Raw genomic sequence first — 18,040 nt, forward strand, 5'->3', positions numbered from 1 at the left:
GGTAGATTAAAATTCAGAAAAGGCTCAGCTAAACAGTTCTTACGTTCCACATGACATCACCTGGAGTCCCTTGTGGTATTCAGCGGACAGCCAGGTTGCTCTGGAAGCCCCAGGATGACTTTAGTCACATGCCTGGTACCTTGGAGAGGATGGCCGGAAGGCTGGGTTGGGTTGGGCCCCTCCTCATCATCATCTTAGAGCCACTCCATGTTAGTCTCTCCAGCAGAGAAGATGAAGTTCTTGGATGAAAGTTCAGAGTTTGAAGAGGCCAAGTGGAAGTTGCCAGTTCTTGTAAAAGCTAGGCCCAAAACTGGCATAAAGTTGCTTCTGTCTTAATCCATTGTCAAAACAGTACAGGACAGCCCAGATTCAAAGGTGGTCATTTCTTGATGAGAGTAGTGTCAAAAAATGTGTGGCATTCTTTCATCTACTACAAATGCTATCATTTTTTTCTTCCTTTCTGTAGGAGTTAAAAAAAAAGCCTCTTAGCTGGTATATTAGCCCCTGAGTCAATGTGGCAGGGATAGAGACAAGAGTGGATCGTGTTCGTTAGAAGGGGGCAGATGGCAGTCATCAAAATTTATAGGTAATGTTACTGGAGTTGATATCTACACAGAAAAAGGATATATGGCTGACATTTGGCATAGACAATACCAAGAAGAGGGGTCGTTACTGAGGTTGATTCCCAGTGATGATAGTCTTGCAGGCTAAATAAAGCTACCTCAGGCTGTCAGAACAAACTCAGAAAAGGAAGTATAGTATAGTCCCCCCTTATATACAGAGGATACTTTCCAAGTCCCCCAGTGGATGTCTGAAACTGCAGATAGTACTGAACCCTAGATACACTATTATTTTTTGCTTATGCATGCATACCTTTTCACTTAACGGAAGCACTTTATGGCTTCTCCTTGGTTTATCTAAATGGCCAGCATCACTTGCACTTTGGGGCCATTATTAAGTAAAATAGGGTACTTGAACACACGCTCTGTGATACCACACAGTTGATCTGATTAAGAGAGGGCTATTAAGTGGCTTTTAGTCACTTTTTTTTTAAGTGACTTTTATATAGGGAGCATATACAGCATGGACAAAGCGTGGACAAATGGATCGTTCATGTTCAGGACAGGATGGAGCGGGATGGTGCGAAATTTCTTCACTCAGAACAGTACCATGTTAAGACTTAATGAATTGTTTATTTCTGGACTTTTCCATGTAAGATTTTTGGACCATGATTGACCTTGGGTAACTAAAACCATGGAATTTGATACTTTGAATATGGGGAGACTACTGTATGCATCAGAGAAGTGGCACTCCTTTCGCATGGCAGTGAGCATCCTCTCTTTCACAAGACAGCAGGATTTCCAAGCTGTGCAAGTAGAACTCCAAATAGTTGATAAATGCTTCTTATCAAGGCGATTTCTACCAAACTTTCAGATAAAGGAAAATTCTTCTGTTTTTTAAACAACTTCTGAGCATAACAGAGGAAGATAATTTTTCCATTTCATTTTATAAAGTTAGAAAAACTTTGATAATAGAACCTCACAAGGATAGCACTATAGAGAAGTATATAGTTGAATGTCACTTATGAATGTGTATGCAAAGACCAAATAATAAATATTTGGAAATTAATTCCAATATTCAATTAAAATATACTGTGAGTATTATGATTTATAACAGAAGTACAAGAGAGGGCAAGTATTAGGAGGAATGTTGTTATAATTTATGGCATCAGTTGGTTGATGGAGAAAAACCAAATAATCACCTTAATATATATTGGAAAGGGATTTAATAAAATTTAGGGTTTTTTTTCAGGTACTTCCCCAACATGATAAGGAATGTTTACCCTAAATTAACAACAAAATATTAGAATCATTGCCATTTAAAATTTGAAAACATGCCTGGTATCACTGCTATCAGATAATAATGGGCTAGGATTAGGGTGAGGCAAGTGAGGCATCTATTCTCAGGGCTGTGCCAGCTGAGGGTTAGTTACTGTCTTTATTTAAATTTATATATGTTATGGATATTTTTGCATTTATTTTGATTTTTAAAAATATTACACTAAAATATTTATCTTGATTACCGAGGGGTTTTTTTTGTTTGTTTTTTTGGCATAACTGAGGGTTTTTTTTTGTTTTGTTTCTTGGCATCTCCTTAAATTTTGTGCATCAAGCAAATCACTCCCCTCATCCTAAACACAGCCCCTGGGTCAGGAAGTGTTTGCAATTTTAAATAGCGTAGTTAAGGAGTCAAATAGGATAGGCAAAGAATCAAATAGAGTGATCAAAAATTTTAACTTCGTTGATTCTATACATTTTATGTTTTTCTAAATAAATTTATTTTGTAAATCATTGTATTTCTGTTATCTTTGAATTTGTTCTGTTGGTATGCTAACTTCTTAAATTAGATGTTTATTGGTTTCCAGCCTTCTCTCTCTCTTATCATAAGCATTATGGCTATAAATTTTTGTCTATGTACATCTTAGCTGAATTCCCATGTATGAAAATGGAATATTTTCATTAGCATTCATGTACAAATATTTTCTGATTTACACTGGAATATTTTTCTCCTGTGACCCATATGTCACATAGAAGTATGCTTGTAAATTTACAAACTTAGGCTTTTTTAAAGTTACTTTCTTGTTACTGATTTTTAACATCACTGAGTTATGATCAAATAATGTGTTCAATATGAAAATATGTTTTGAAATTAGTTTAAATAGACTTTATGGCCTAGTATATAATCAATTTTCTAATATGTGCTAGAAAAAATATGTTTTTTCCCATAAAAGTGCATAAATATGTACATATATATCTCCATTAAGTCAAGCTTTAATTATGCAGTTCAAATCTTGTGCTAATTTTTGCTGCTTAATCTATCAATTATTGAGAACATTTTCTTTAAATCTTCTAATATGATAGAGGAATTTTCTATTTTTTCCTGTATGTAAATTTTTACTTTAGATATTTTGAGGCTCTTCTGGGTAAACGTGGTTGAAATATGTCACAGGTAGCTTTGAACTTGCATGCTTTCAGCTTAGCAGCCAAGGAGAAAAGATGTCTTGTAGTCCCCTGCTTTGGTTTAAAATGTTTTCCAAAGACTAATTGGACCATTGTGGATCCAGCAATGCAGTAAAATATAATTTTCAAGGATTTAAAATCATGGCTCTAATACATATGCAGAGTGAACACTTGTCGAAGATTGTCATCAATTCATTAGTTAAGGGAACCAGTGAGATGCTGGTTTAAAAATTATTTGAGGAACAAGGGTTTATATATCCATCATAAAAGTGTTAACTTAAAAATAAAAAGCCAAAAGTAAGAGGCAACAAGCATTTATCTGAGATTGAAACAAAGAATAGCTATTTGGGAAGCCCTGATTCAGGCAGAAGCCTAAATAGTGTTCGGATTTAGGAGGCAAAGGCAAGGGGTTTTGATGAGAGAAGGAAGGGGAACAATTACATCAATAGAAGGAAAGCATTTCTGTTGGTGTAAATAAACTAACATGGTGATGCTAATTCTAAACAATGTTTTTAATTTTTAGTCCAGTAGTCATAATACCTGCTTTCTTGTTATCTTTGCAGATGGGACATAATGCTGCTTTAGGCTCAGTCCAAAGGCTATTTTGCCCTGTTTTAACATTAAAAAGGTTTGAGGAGTAAGACATGCAAGGCAGTTGTTCTGGGATGGCAGCTCAAACTACATTTTAAAGTGGTTCCATTTATATTATTTTTCATATTTTTTTCTCTTGATCAAGTTCTTTCCTTGAAAGCATCATTAGTCATTTATCAGGAAGCAACACTGATGAGTTATTAAAAGCATCATTTGGGGGAGATGTCATGATATTGTCGGTCCCTCATCACCAGGAAGGTTCATTTGTGGTATGTCCCACATAGAAGGAAAAGTGTTTTGTTTAGTTTTCCCTTTAGGAGACTTAACCCACATTTGAGCAACAAGAGCACAAGAACAGAGGAAGGCTTTTTATAGTTATGTTTCTTTAAGGGCAGATACCTCCTGTAGTTTCTTGAGGTTTTTCATATGAAGCCTCATAGGCCTTGGTGATTATCTCAAAACGGTGAGCAACCATCATCAGAGTGGTGTCTTTATAATATTGAGCTACATAAAACAAAGTTTTATAACAGCAAAATTTTCTATAATAAAAAATTCTAAGTCCAATTTGAAGAATGGATCTGAACCAGGAGGCAATACTTGCCAACTGAAGATATTAAAGAATCATGAGGTGTCAGTAATTAATCATTTTAATTGTGCCTGGATTTTATCTAGTTTCATCTTCATTTCACCAGAGGTGTTTTATCCAAGTATAATAAGAAGAGGTATTAACAACAGAGCAAACCCCACCTTGCTCAGTTAGGATATGGTCAGGAGTAATTCTGTTGTCTAATATAACAACAGGAATTTAACGGTTTTTCTGATTGTGCAAGGGAATTTAAAGATTTTTGGCTATTGGCTGTGGCAGTCATTGTAATGTCTGCCCCACGAAAAAGTGTTCTTCCAAATCTGGTGCCTTTACTGGGGTTGACATCACCAGGCATTAAACATCCTTGCCTATCTGCGCAACCAGTTGCACATTCTGACCTGTGAAGTAGGTTTTAAGATGATGCCCCAATGTTGAATTAAATTTCCAGACAGAAATTTAGGGGGAAAGGAAACAGTAATATAGTGAGTGCTTGGCTGGATAGGAAGGAACTGAAGTAAGGAAAAAGGGGAAAATAAAGGTGTAGAGGATACAATAATGGCCTGGTCTGGAATCTTAGTAGTCCACAACAGATGTCATCTGCTTCCCTTTCTAGTAGTTTTAATTTTTAAATCTTATGTTGGTTGAGCAGTCCAGTTAGGTGCAAGAGATTTCTTTAAATGGGAAACATGAATTCAAGAGTTAACACCTTTAAATTTGGTCATATATGGATTAGTTAAGAGTACCTGAAATTTTGGAGGAATCAGGTAGGAAGGGAAAGGAAAACGTTTTAATTTTGCTTACAAAGGTATAATTTACCAAATAACTATAGGTCATAGGTAGCTTAGGAGAAAAAAATGTCTTGTATCTGGAAAACAAAGATCAAATACAGTAACATTTTATATAAAAATTCATAAAAATTTTAACCATTCTTAGCAGTTCATTTAGTCCCATGTTAATTTTTGTTGATCTCGATCTTTTTTGTTAGATCTAAGAGTTCTGTTAATCTTGACCCAGTTTAGTGTTATGTTTTTGATGAGAAACTTGCATTTTAGAATTCTTGTGAGGGTTTTAAAAAAAAAATCTTTGAAGATGAAATACATTTATAGGAACCTTTTTTTTTTTTTGCCAAAGCATCAGAGTAAAATAGTAATTGTCTGTAAATGATAAAAAAAAAGACTTAAAAATGTCCATGGTCACAGATCTGGTAAAAGTTCAGATACATACACATACAAATAATGGCAATTGACTTGTTTTCTATTGAAATCTTAGCTTGACCATACATAAACTTCTTAAGATTCCCTCACCCATAAACCTGCAACTTTCATATGCCTTTCAGCTTTTGTCCTATCTTTTCCTTATTTTGAAACAAACATTTTACTTTAGAAGAAAATTACTTTTTTTTCTTCCTTTACCACCTCCCTCATGTCATTTATATCTTTCCTTATCCAGAAAATTTTCCTTATCATTTATTTCTTTCCTTTAATAAAAATGCATCGCCATGCTTCATACCTTTTATTGAAGATGGCCTGGCCTAAAAACAATCCTTTCTTTTTCCTTTTGCTAATAGCTCCCTTACCCCACCTTTCTTCCTATAAAAACCTTAATTTTGTACAGCCCCATGGAGTGTGCAGCTAGCTGCTAGATGGGATGCTACCTGATTCATGAATCAGTAAAGACAATTAGAATTCCAAATTTCTGTTTATTAAACAATATCTTAACAATATAATATTAAATTACATGAAGTAAAAGTAAAAAATAAAGATAAATTGACAAATTCAGAATTTTGGGAAATTTCCAATCAGTTTTCAGTATTTGACAATTCTATCAAATAAAAAAATTAGGGAAGATTTGAACATCACAATACATATAAGGAAAGAATTCTATGCCAACATTTAGAGAATATACTTTATTCTCAAGTATATATGGAACATTAAACACGCACACACACATGCACACATTAGGTCACAAAGCAAAAATCTTCCCCAGCTCAGTATGAGAAAGAAAACTATAGGTCAGTACCTTTTGTGCTCAGAAATGTAAAATTTTTGTAAAGTATGAGCAAACAAAATCATCAATATATTTAAAAGTGAATGCATCTCACACAGATAGGCAGATAGGTTTACCTTAGAAATACAATAATGACTTAATAAAAAGTCTTACGGCAATTCATCACATGAACTGATGTGATGTATTTAACTGCCATATAAGCATGGTAGGAAATCTTAAAACCTTAGAAGTGTCCCCATTGAAGTCAGAAACACAAAAATACCTGCTTTCACTGCTTCTCAACATTATATAGCTATTATAATAAACCAGTGTAACACATATGTACATACATATAGACATGATTATTCAGTTACCTTTTCACCTTAGAAACTTTTGAAAAATTTATAGTATTAAAAACAGCCCAAACCACACTAAATATATTATTTTAAAAAGTATTTTTAGACATTGCTGTCTCTAGTAAAGATACATTCACCAAGTTATTCTTCACACTTAAGTTTCACTCAGAGACTACTGTAAGGAATAAATCTGAATTGTGTAATTGTTTTGCATGAACCCCAAATATTTTGTTTTTCTGAGGACTACCTCCTCTTTCAAGAGGGAGAGGCAAAGGCTTCAGTTTGTTATGTTTGCTCAAGTGCTACTTCCATGAGTGTCCAAATGCTCTCACGTTTTGCCTTTATTTAGTTATAAGGAGACTTTCTGTGCAATACCTTTGTTTGAAAGGGCAGTTTCATTACTGCCTAACTATGAGCCCTTTCAAGGTTGAAAAACTGAAGGAAGTGGTGTATCCAAAGAACGACTCCCACTTATTCCAACCAACCCCCCACTATCAAGTCTTACCCTTTGGCAAGTGCAAAAGATCAAATAATATTTTATGTACAAACTTTAAACTTTTAGATTACTAGTTCATTTTTTGCTTAAAAAATTTTCAGCTATAGTCCACATTCAATACTTATTTTCAATGAGTTTCTTTTGCTTGAAAGTGGTTTGGGTCACTTGGATTATAAGGCATTATGATTCTCACCAAAAGTAATAGGGAAAAAATATTTTTTAACCTAACATCTTTTCATTTCGCAACGGAGGTTTCAGGAGTCAATTAAAGACCTTAACGCCGGTTAATAAGCCTTAGGTTGCGAGACTGGGAAGCAAGTAACCAATCTGCCAATCTTCCCGGATGGGACTGCCTTCCTGACCCAGCCAACCAATCACAGGAAGAGCCCGGCCGGGGCGGGAACCAGCCCCAAGCAGTACAAACCGGAGCATTCCGCCTGCGCAGAGGGGCAGCACTGCGGCTCTCTGACTCCGCGCAGGCGCGTCGCCCGCCCGCCAGACCGCCCGACCGGTAGAAGCGGCCCTCAGGGAGCGGACTCAAAGGCTGAGACAGACGCTGCCTCTTCGCCTCCCGCCGCCGCTGATCGCTCGACCCGCCGAAATGGTTGAAGCGGATCGCCCGGGCAAGCTCTTCATTGGCGGGCTCAGCCTCGACACCGACGAGAAAGCCCTCGATGCCGAGTTCGGCAAATATGGCCCCATCACTGAGGTGCTCCTGATGAAAGATCGAGAAACCAGCAAGTCCAGAGGTTTCGCGTTCATCACCTTCGAAAACCCCGCCGACGCCAAGGCCGCCGTCCGAGACATGAACGGCAAGTCCCTGGATGGTAAGGCCATCAAGGTGGCCCAGGCCACCAAGCCGGTGTTTGAGAGCGGCCGGCGGGGCCCGCTGCCGCAGTCCCGCAACCGCGGTCGCCTGAGGGGCCTGCGCGGGAACCGCGGGGGCGGCCGCGGCCCGCGGCGATCCCCTTCCCGGGGTGGGACCGCCGATGGCGGCTATGCGGGTTATTTCGAGCCGCGGCCTTCCAGGGCCGGCCCGCCCCCCAAGAGGGCCGCGTCGTCAGTGCCGCCTCGCAGCGGCGGCGGCGGAATGCGCGGGCGGGATGGCTATTCGGGCCCGCCGCGCCGGGAGCCGCCACCCCCGCGCCGGGACCCCTACGTGGGCCCCTGGGAGGAGGGCTACTCGCCCCGGGATGGCTACTCGAGCCGAGACTACCCGAGCGCCCGCGACCCTCGGGATTTCGCTCCGTCGTCCCGAGAGTACACCTACCGCGACTACGGCCACGCCAGTGCCCGTGACGACTGCCCGTCGAGAGGCTACGGTGACCGCGACGGCTACGGGGGTCGCGACCGTGACTACGCGGATCATCTGAGCGGGGGCTCCTACCGAGATCTCTTCGAGGGGTACGGCGACCCGCGCAGCGTCGCCTCCACGCGGGGGCCGCAGCCATCTTACGGCAGCGGAGGCCGCTACGACGATTACCGGGGCTGCTCGCCCGACGCCTACGGTGGCGGCCGCGACATTTACAGCAGCGGCAGGAGCGATCGCTACTCGAGGGGCCGTGACCAGGTCGACAGAGCCAGTCGCGGGGCACCCCTGTCCATGGAAAGGGAGTGCCCCCCGCCCCGCGAATCGTACAGCCGGTCGGGCCGCAGGGTTCCCAGAAGCGGAGGCCGCCCAGGAAGCCCCTCGGAGAGAGGGGGAGGCCGCAGCAGATACTAAGTACCAGCACACTTGGGACCGAAAGCCGTTTTCAAAGAAACTAACGAAAAGAAGAACCAGTTCTATGGTAACGACCCAAGGACTAGTACAAGGAAGAGTTGACTTTACTTTTTGAGACTTTCCTGTTGACTTCCTCGCCATAATTTTTGTGCTTTTGGGAGGAAAAAGTTAAAGCTCGTTTAATTTCGTTTTGGAATTGTTAATGTTTCTTTCAACAAGCTCATGTTAAAAGACATCAATCTGCGTACTAGTCTTATATTTCCAAGTAGAAATTTTCCTAAAGGCGTCCTCCCTTCTCAATTTTCCTGATAATTGAGGCAAACAGTTTTAAGATCTCTTACAAATATTTACTTTTACCTAAAATGGAAAATGGATCGTTCTGTTCATTCAAACCAACTAGATTTTTTGGGGGGGGGTCGGGGGGTGGAGTGGAAGTGATGGTGTATGCTACTCTTTTAAGATAACAAGGGGTTTTTCAAACTGAATCTCAGTGTTCCCAGTATTAAAAAAAAAAAGACAACAACAAAAGCCACTTAAATCAGATGCAAAGAAAGTTCACTTCGTAAATCAAAAAAAGCAAAGGGATAATGCTGGCCATATTTTGCCTTTATGTTTTTTCTTTGGGCATCTGCAGACTCTCTTGTCCCCTTGCTCCCCAAAATAACATTCATATGCACGGAGCAGGGACAGAATACTAAATTAAAGATTTAGCCAGTCAACAACAAAGCTGCAAAAACAAAACAAAAACCACCACCCCAGAAAACGTCTAATGGCATTTGTTTTGACCACCACCAAATTATTAAGAAATAAGTAGGAAATATGCCACTGGTGGATTTAGGGGCTATAATGGCTTCTATTCCTCACTCCAAGCTACTTGCCCTTGGCTCTAGAGGCAGCTGCTGGCTGCTGGAGAGAACTGGGCTTCTTCCCCTAGGGGTGGAGGAATTAAATGTGACCAGCCTAGCATCAGATTTCAGAAGCTTAGAGAATTCCTGAGAGAGCTTGGCATTTCAACATCTGAGGATCTCAACCTGGTATGAGGGACTTGGGTCTTCTGTCCACAAAAGGCAAGAGGATGGGTTAAATGTGCCATAATCTTAAGTTGGGGAAAGGGCTTGAGCAGACAAAAGTCAGAAAGACTTCCTCCAAGGTGCCTCAGGAGGGATGTAACAGTCTCTTTCCCAAGCTCAGGGCAAGAAACACTTTTTCCATTCAGGACCTGTGAAATTTATGAGTATCTGAGAAAAGGTAATTGTACAGTCAAGGGACTCTAGTGACCAGAGAAGGAATGATCTGGTTAAAATATTGGGATCCATTTTCAGTGTAATAATTGCTGGAGGAATGCCTGAACAACAGCAAAAAATGTAACCCATTCACATAACTCTAAAAACATGGGTTTTTCAACAAAATAGTAAAGTTACATGAGAGGCTGCAATAGTGGCCCAGAAGACCAAATGTAGACAATAGCTATAAAACAAACAAACAAAAAAATCCAGGAATTAATCTAGCAAAAATGGGTAAGACCTTTATGGATAAATTGTTAATCTTTATTAAAGAACAGAAAAGAAGACTAAATAAATGAAGTCATATTATGAAATGGTTGGGAAGACTTTTAACTATTCTTCACCTCACCAAATTAATTTGGAAAATCAATACTACATCAAATGAAATTACAACATGATTTTTCCCCCACACAGTTCCCCTTCTAGCTTTCCTAATAACACCACTTATTTGTGTTGATCAACGATGGAATATTAAAAGATTTGGCTATCCAACCACGAAATTGAAAAAAAAAACCTTCACTGTCAACAAATTATTAAGAAAGAGGTTAAAAAAAAAAAGACACTTATGGGAGCTTTAGCTAACCTAAAACTTATATGGTGGAATAAAGAGTAAGGAGAGCCAAAACAAGTCTGAAAAACTGATTAGAAAGGACTCACCCTACCAGATAACAAGATTTACTACAAAGTTTTAGTAGTTTAAGCTGTGTGTTATCAACAAACAAGGATAGATAGACCAATAGACTAAAATAGTAGGCCTAGAAACAGGGCCACTTGTATATGAATACATGATATACGACAGAGATAGCTTTAAAAGTCATTGGTGAAAGCATGGATTTTAAAAAATGGCTATTTCTTGGCAAAAAGATAAAATGAAATTTCCTAACAGCATACACAAAAATACATCCTAGATGGTTTGAAGATATAAATGTGGAAAAAAATACAAGAAAATAAATGTATTACACTGGGGTTAAGAATTCCTTTTTAAGACATAAAAAAGCACAAGCCTAGAAGAAAAATGTTGATACAACTTCCACATCATTAAGGTACTTTTTATGATAGACATTTAATATGAAATATCAAACCATAGATAGGGAGAATTTATTTGCATTGAAATCAACTTCCAGTGCTTAGAAATCAAGAGAGAAAAAACAAGAAAAAAAAAGGGCAAAAGATCTCATATCTTTCTGATAGATGTATAAATTGACACAATCACTTTGGAAATAATTCTGGCAATACCTAGTAATGCTGGAGGATGCATGCCCTATGACCCAGAAATTTCACTTGAAGGAGAGGACCCAGAGAAATTTGCATGTGTACACAGGAGATATGTTCAAGATTGGGTCTTACAGCACAATTTGAATGTTTAAAAAGTAGAAACAGTCTATCTGGAGTGGATCAACTGAGGCTTATTGTAATGAAGTTCAATGTAGAAGTCAACCAGACCCACATGCATCAACATAGGTAAATATTGAAATACTTTTGGGAAAAGGCAAATTACATAAATATAAGTATAATTCGTAAAAGGATAAAAATGTGTTTGAGGTTGTACAGGATATTTAAAAATCAGGATATTTAGTGTAAGGAGAAAAAGAAGAGAATGAGTAGTGAGGCTTTCAGCTGAATCTGTAATGTTTTCTAAAAATGGATGGGTTATAAGCAAAAATAACATTTTAAATTTCTGTGGTTTACATTGGCGTGTCATTCTATAATTTCAAAATATAAATTTTAATATGAAAAATAGAGCTTAGCACAGCATCAGCATGTAATGGTTACTTAAAAAATGTTATCTATTATTCTGAAACTGTCTTAATAACCAAAAGTGTTGCAGCACTCTTATCTTTACAATGATTCTCCCAGCTTGGCTCTCTCATCAATATGGATGATGCCTTATTCTATTTGACTCGGTTTATAGACCCTTCCTATCCTAGACTGTGCTCATAGTTAGCTCACCATAACCTCAAGGGTAGAAATTGCATATCTGAGAATGAACTCTTAGAGGAAAGTGTACTTTTTCCCTTTGACATTCTTTTTGAAGCATGATAGTGATGAAAAACTCTCCAATTAACAGAATAGCTATTTCTGAAATAATCTGAATATTGAAACTATTAATAACTTTTTTAAAAAGGTGAGGTATAAACATTTGGAAATAAAGACCCAGAGTTTAGATGAGTTCAAGACATGATAGCATTCAAAGGCTGTGGATTTCTCGTACATGTATAACAGCCCCAATAATTTTTTACTGAATATTAATATATTAAAGCTATTTTCATAGGAAAATATGCAAGAGCGCTGGTCATTTGAGAACTCTTGTTTATAATTGCTTTCATAATAATGGGAGGGAGAGAGAGAGCAAATCAGGTATTTTGCAGGCGTTATCCACTGGGTATAATTTAAGAAGTGTGCCTCTCATAACCAAAAAACCTTTATGTTCTCAACTTTGAGCTTGCCTAATTATCTTACTCCTGAGATACCATTTTCACATTCCTTCTGTCCAAAACAGGTTCCAGGAGCATACAAACTATCCATGTGGCAACAGACAGCATTACTAAATATTTTCCACCAGGTGAAGCCTGAGCATCTTTCATCTGTGACTGCAAGCAGAGTCCTCTGTGGGTCCTGGGGCTCTCTTAGAGTGCTGGAGGTAGACTTCATTCCCCCTTTTCCTTTAGCTCCCCTTTTCCCCTTGCCTCAGGCCAGGTAAGATGGGAAGGCTCTACCTGGGGCCCCTAATTTCTCCACCTGTGGATTATGTGGGGTCCGTGTGCCTGCCTTTTTAGCCTTTACCTTAAAAAGGTGATGTGACTTTCCTTCTCTTCCTCCACAGAAATTTCCTTTTTGGGACAGTTACTATGTCCTCCTCTTTTGGGCATACTCAGGAATTCACCAAGCAGATTCAGACTGTTGCTTTTGCTGTGCATACATGGAATCCAGTGGTACTGGGAATTCCTTTCAGAATCTGTATGTTCTGTTTGTGGTGGCATTCCTTCTGAAGCTAGTTTCTCTTACATGTAGCACATTGAAGAACTCTAAAACGATTGTGAGTCTAAATATTTTGAGGGTTATATTGAGCATGGTTATCAAGTGTAAAAACTAACTCTAGAGGAACTACAGAGCAATGATGACCCTATTGAATGTATTTTATTATATTTATTAAAATACCCAAAGAATGAAAACCTGAGTATCTGTTAGGAAATTTTTAGGAAAAAATAGTTAGGCTTCTCCGTGTTTGGAGGCTGTTTGTTATAGTAGAAAGGTAATCTTTTGGTCATATGTGTGAGTCCTCATTCTGTTATTTATGTTTGGGCAATTTTCTTAAATTTTTTACCTTCAGGTTTTTTTTATATGCAAATGGTGATATTTCATAAAATTTTTGAAAGTTTAAAATAAGATAATGCATATAAAGCATGCAGTACAGTGCCTGGACTGCAGTGGGGTTTATTAAGTGGTGTACCACAGCATTCTACACACAGCAGTGGCCCAGACTTTCCTTTGGAAGTTATCTTTTCCGGTGACCAGTAAAATTGCTTATGTACTATAAAAGTCTTCAGAAAAGTTCATCTTGTGCATTTTATTGTATTTATTCAAGTAGTATCCTCCCAGCTTGAAATTTTGGAGACATATTTGACTTTTTACAGACCCCATTTATATTCTGCTGCCTCTTGACAGCTAGGATTCTCTACTTCTTGGCAGCTAGGATAACTCAATCTTTGCACCAGCAGGCTCAGTGTCCCATTCCTAACCAGTCTAAAGTGAGGTAGATAGATGTTATTATGGAGACCTCGAGTCCTTCAAATCTTGTAGGGTTTAGAATTATTACTCTCTGGCATAATAGCCTCAGGCTTCACTTTACCCCATAAATAAAACATCTAGTACAGTGCCTAGGTTTTAAAGAGGGTGGCTGTTACTACTGTTACTGTTATTCACAATTTACCTGGGGTCTGGCACACTTAGGAAAGTCCCTGAGTTGCAGTAGAGTGTAGTGATCTAGAAGCAGCAGTACGGAATCTGGTAGATCTGAATTCAAATGCTGTATCCGCCATGTACTAACCATGCGATCTTGGTCAGGTTACTAGATCACTCTCTGCTTTGTTTCTCTTACCTATAAAATAGACACAAGGATGCTTACCTCATGAGGTTGTTTGTACATCTGTCTTGTCTGTTTATTCATTATATCCAGTGTTGAGCAGATATTTATGTAGTGCCTACTATATGTCAAGCACTGTGCTAATGCCATGCTAACAGGCAAACAGCAAAGCAGCACACATACTTGGCTGCTGAATTCATGTTCATTAGGAAAGAGTCACAGAGGCAGAGCAGTAGCAGTTGGTGGCTGCCCACATGCATTCTAGGGGAATGCAGAGATGCAGGATTGAATATCAGCTTTGGAAGAGAACTTAACTACTTTTGGGCTTTGGGGCTTTGAGTTGCATAATGTAAGAAGTGCCAGCCCCATCCTGGAATACTTAGGGGTTATGGTATAATAGCAGTATGTCATGGCAGAACCTGAGCTCTAACCCTCTTATCACTCAGTGCTGATAGTTGGCATTTGAAGAAGCTAAGGCCTTGATAATGAAATCTATCTGCCTGACTTCAGACTTATTAAAAACGGGACACTGAGACCCCTGGTGGAGGTTTTTGGCTAGCCCAGCTGTCAAGAACTGGAGAAGGCAGAGACATAGACTATAAATGGCAGAGGTGGAGTGGGGTGGGGTGGTGGGTAGCAAAGATGTCACTGTGAGTAACACCACTTCAAAGGTGTTGTGGAGGCTGGGGTCAAAGTCTTGCAGTTGAAGCTATATGGCAAAGCAAGCTAGTGGCAGGATTTGCTGTGTCAGCATTCATGATTGGGAAAGCATTAGCCCTTTTCTAACATAGCTGTACGAGCAATAGTGGTCCAAGTTGTGCAGCTGACCATGATTGATTGCCTTAAAAACTGGGCCTTAACCAGTTTCCACAGAACTTTGTAGAAGGCCAATCTTTTTCTGGGAGGCCACTCTGCTGGCGATTACTTTTGGACAAGTTAATTCTTATCTCTTAGATGAGCAATGGAGACACTTTGGTGAACAAAAGTATTAATTAATACATTATTAATCCTCAAAGGGATCAGTGTTCAAAAGGGAAGCTAGATTTTGGTTAAGAATGTAAAATAACTATTATAAGCATGAGAGATTTGCATAATACTACGAGATACTATATTAATAAAGGTTTGGTGTAGTTTATGACATCAGAGAATGCATCCTTTAGGAAGTGATGATTGAATTAAGATGTGAAGGATGACTAAGAAGTAGTTTGCTGTGAAAATTAAATACCACAACATATTAAAGCATGTAGCACATGGTAAGCTCCGTAAACAGAAGCTGTGGTTTCTTATTGCTATTCTTTTTTGACATCAAGATAGCTTTTGTTGGAAGTTTATATAACTAAGGGTGAAGGAACACAGGTTAATCACTTAACATATTAATGTAAGAATGCATACCTTGAGGTTGATTACCAAGAGAGCAGAAACGAGGAACGCCAAAATGTGAATCAACAAATAGGAGAGACAGAAATTATGAGATCAGATTAAGGTCAAACAAATAGGAAGAAATGAACAGGTAAACTGTAGAAACTGGGAAACAGGCATAGATTACCTGGATGAATGTCCTGGAATGAACTGCGTATGCACTGATACCCCCTTTAAAGTCTTAGCGTTACCTTCACCGAGACAGTCACTCTTTTAAACGTGTCAAGGCAATTTGAATCTGAGATGAACCAGATGCTGTCTTTATCCTCGAGGCACTCACAATCTAGTGTGGGTGACTGATTGTTCTGCATCAAATTATTATACCTAAAATGCAAACCAGGGAGAGATGAGTGCTATGAGATAGGCATGGGTAGTGTGCTAAGGGAACGAATGAATTCTAATTCGCGAAAGTCTTTCCAGGGGACGTGAATTTCAAGGTTTTCCCTGAAACAAGGAAGCTCCTTTTTAGGGTGTGTATGTTACCCTTTTTAAGTACAGATAGGTCCTTTGTTTCTATTTGTAGTTAATTTTAGGATTGTCCTCATTTTTGTTAATTTTATTTCCCTCTCTGCTAATTTACATGTACTGTATTCGATTGCCAATTGGAAGTCATTGAAACTTCGAAAGACAGGAGTGGTGATCTGAGAGCTGCATTGACTATTATATCCTTGGCATCTTAAAGATGAACCGCAGAGAAAGGTTGGAGGTAGAGGGCCATCCTATACATGATAAGGCTTAAATTTTTTGTATGTACAATTGCCCCAGTGAATTAAGAAACTGAGGGAAGGAGTGTCTCCTTACTCAGACCAGAGCGCAACCCATGAAAATGTCCACTAGATGGCACCAGAAGCTTACGGATTGTGGCTTCATATTTCCTTCCTTGTACCTGCCACCTAAAATTTGGGCTCCAGGGCCTGCGGTTTATCGCTGGGTAGTGCTTGTGCCATCCTTCTGGATATGATGGAAATGAAATAGAGGCAACTGGAAATCTTCATATAATCAGATACTGAGCATTGTATACAGTTGGAAAGACTAGAAGTATATCCAAGTGTGTATAAGTATTCAAATTGGTTGGAAAAGATGAATAATTCAATAAGTAATGCTGATTCAATTAGCTAAATACTTTGAAAACGTTTGTGTGTGTGTGTGTGTGTATGTACACATATGTATTTGTATATATGTATATGTATATATTCTTATTATAAAAGAAGTTCCAGATGGATAAACTTTTATTTTTAGGTAAGGATTTTTTTTTAAAAAGCTCCACATTGTGGTAAAATACACATACAATGTACCATCTTAACCATTTTTAGGTATATAGTTCAGTGGCATTAAATGCATTCACACTGTTGTGCTACCATTACTATCCATTCATAGAATTCTTTTCATCATCTTGTGGATTAACATTTTAAATGTAAAAAATAGAAACTGCAAAAACTTAGAAAAAGATATAGGTGGGTTTATATATAATCTTGAGTTGGAGAAGATATTTTTAGGCCCAGCAGCAGAGGTATAAAAGTTATATATTGATTCATTTGATTGCATAAAGACTAAAATTTTGTTTCCATCTAACTAAATAAATTTAGTAATTTGTCATAAATATTCCTACATATATATTCTCTTAGCAGAATTCATCTTCATGTAATAGAAGCTATTGGGTTGTCGGAAAAGTCACGATCATTTTTGCAATGAAAAACATAGAAAAAATATGTCATGACTTTTCCGACAACCCAATATAAAACTGAGGTCCCCGTTTCCTTGCTGGCTGTCAGCAAGGGACTGCTCACAACTACTAGTAGCCACCCCTCAATTCCTTGCCACGTGACTTCCTCACTGGCCTTTTCATAACATGGTAGCTTATTTCTTCAAATCCTGCAAGAACGAGTCTGTCCAGTCTGCTAATACACTCTTTTATAACAACCAAACAGAACAGAACATTAGTCTTATATAACATTTTGGTAGCATCTCTATAATCTTGGAGGTGACATCCCATTACCTTTGCCACAAAATGTAACCTAATAAAGGAATACCCTCCATGTATGTTTATCACATGGAAGGAACATGAACTATGAGTTTTTAAAAGATACTAAAAATTAGATGAGAAGAGGGGCTTTGTTAAGTAATGTATAGATTACAGCTATATTTTTAAATAAATTTAAAGTGTAAATTCATATTGGAACTTATTGCAATAAAGAAACTATACAGTGAAACAGGTTTTATATATTTAGGATAAACATCAGAATATTAGTAAAAATTAAACGTTTAGTCTGCTGAGCCTAATATTCTTTACATTCATAAATAAGAGGTTGATAGAGGTTAAGATAATTTTGACCTGGATCATCCCTTAAGTGTCCTTTCTGGCTTTAAGGATATTAACAGAAATAACTAATATTTTTTAATGATCCTTCTGAGCAGGCATTGACAAAATTCATCTCATTTAATCTTTACAATGACCCTATGAAGTAGATGCCTTTTTATACCCAAATTACAGATGAG

The 18,040-nt window shown here is 38.3% G+C and overlaps 1 protein-coding gene across 1 annotated transcript; it reads left to right on the forward strand.

Annotated features, from left to right (window-relative positions):
- The first annotated feature begins 7,636 nt into the window (after window positions 1-7,636).
- RBMXL2 (RBMX like 2) lies at window positions 7,637-8,758 on the forward strand. The gene has a single exon (XM_019632228.1). It carries the CDS (start codon window positions 7,637-7,639, stop codon window positions 8,756-8,758), a length of 1,122 nt encoding a protein of 373 aa, XP_019487773.1.
- Window positions 8,759-18,040: the final 9,282 nt, after the last annotated feature.

The sequence above is a fragment of the Hipposideros armiger genome, unplaced genomic scaffold (assembly GCF_001890085.2).
Source record: "Hipposideros armiger isolate ML-2016 unplaced genomic scaffold, ASM189008v1 scaffold_1099, whole genome shotgun sequence".
Classification (NCBI taxonomy): Eukaryota; Metazoa; Chordata; class Mammalia; order Chiroptera; family Hipposideridae; genus Hipposideros; species Hipposideros armiger.

Coding starts and splice junctions, on each gene's coding strand:
- RBMXL2 (XM_019632228.1), top strand. CDS start 7,637: ATGGTTGAAGCGGATCGCCCGGGCAAGCTCTTCATTGGCGGGCTCAGC.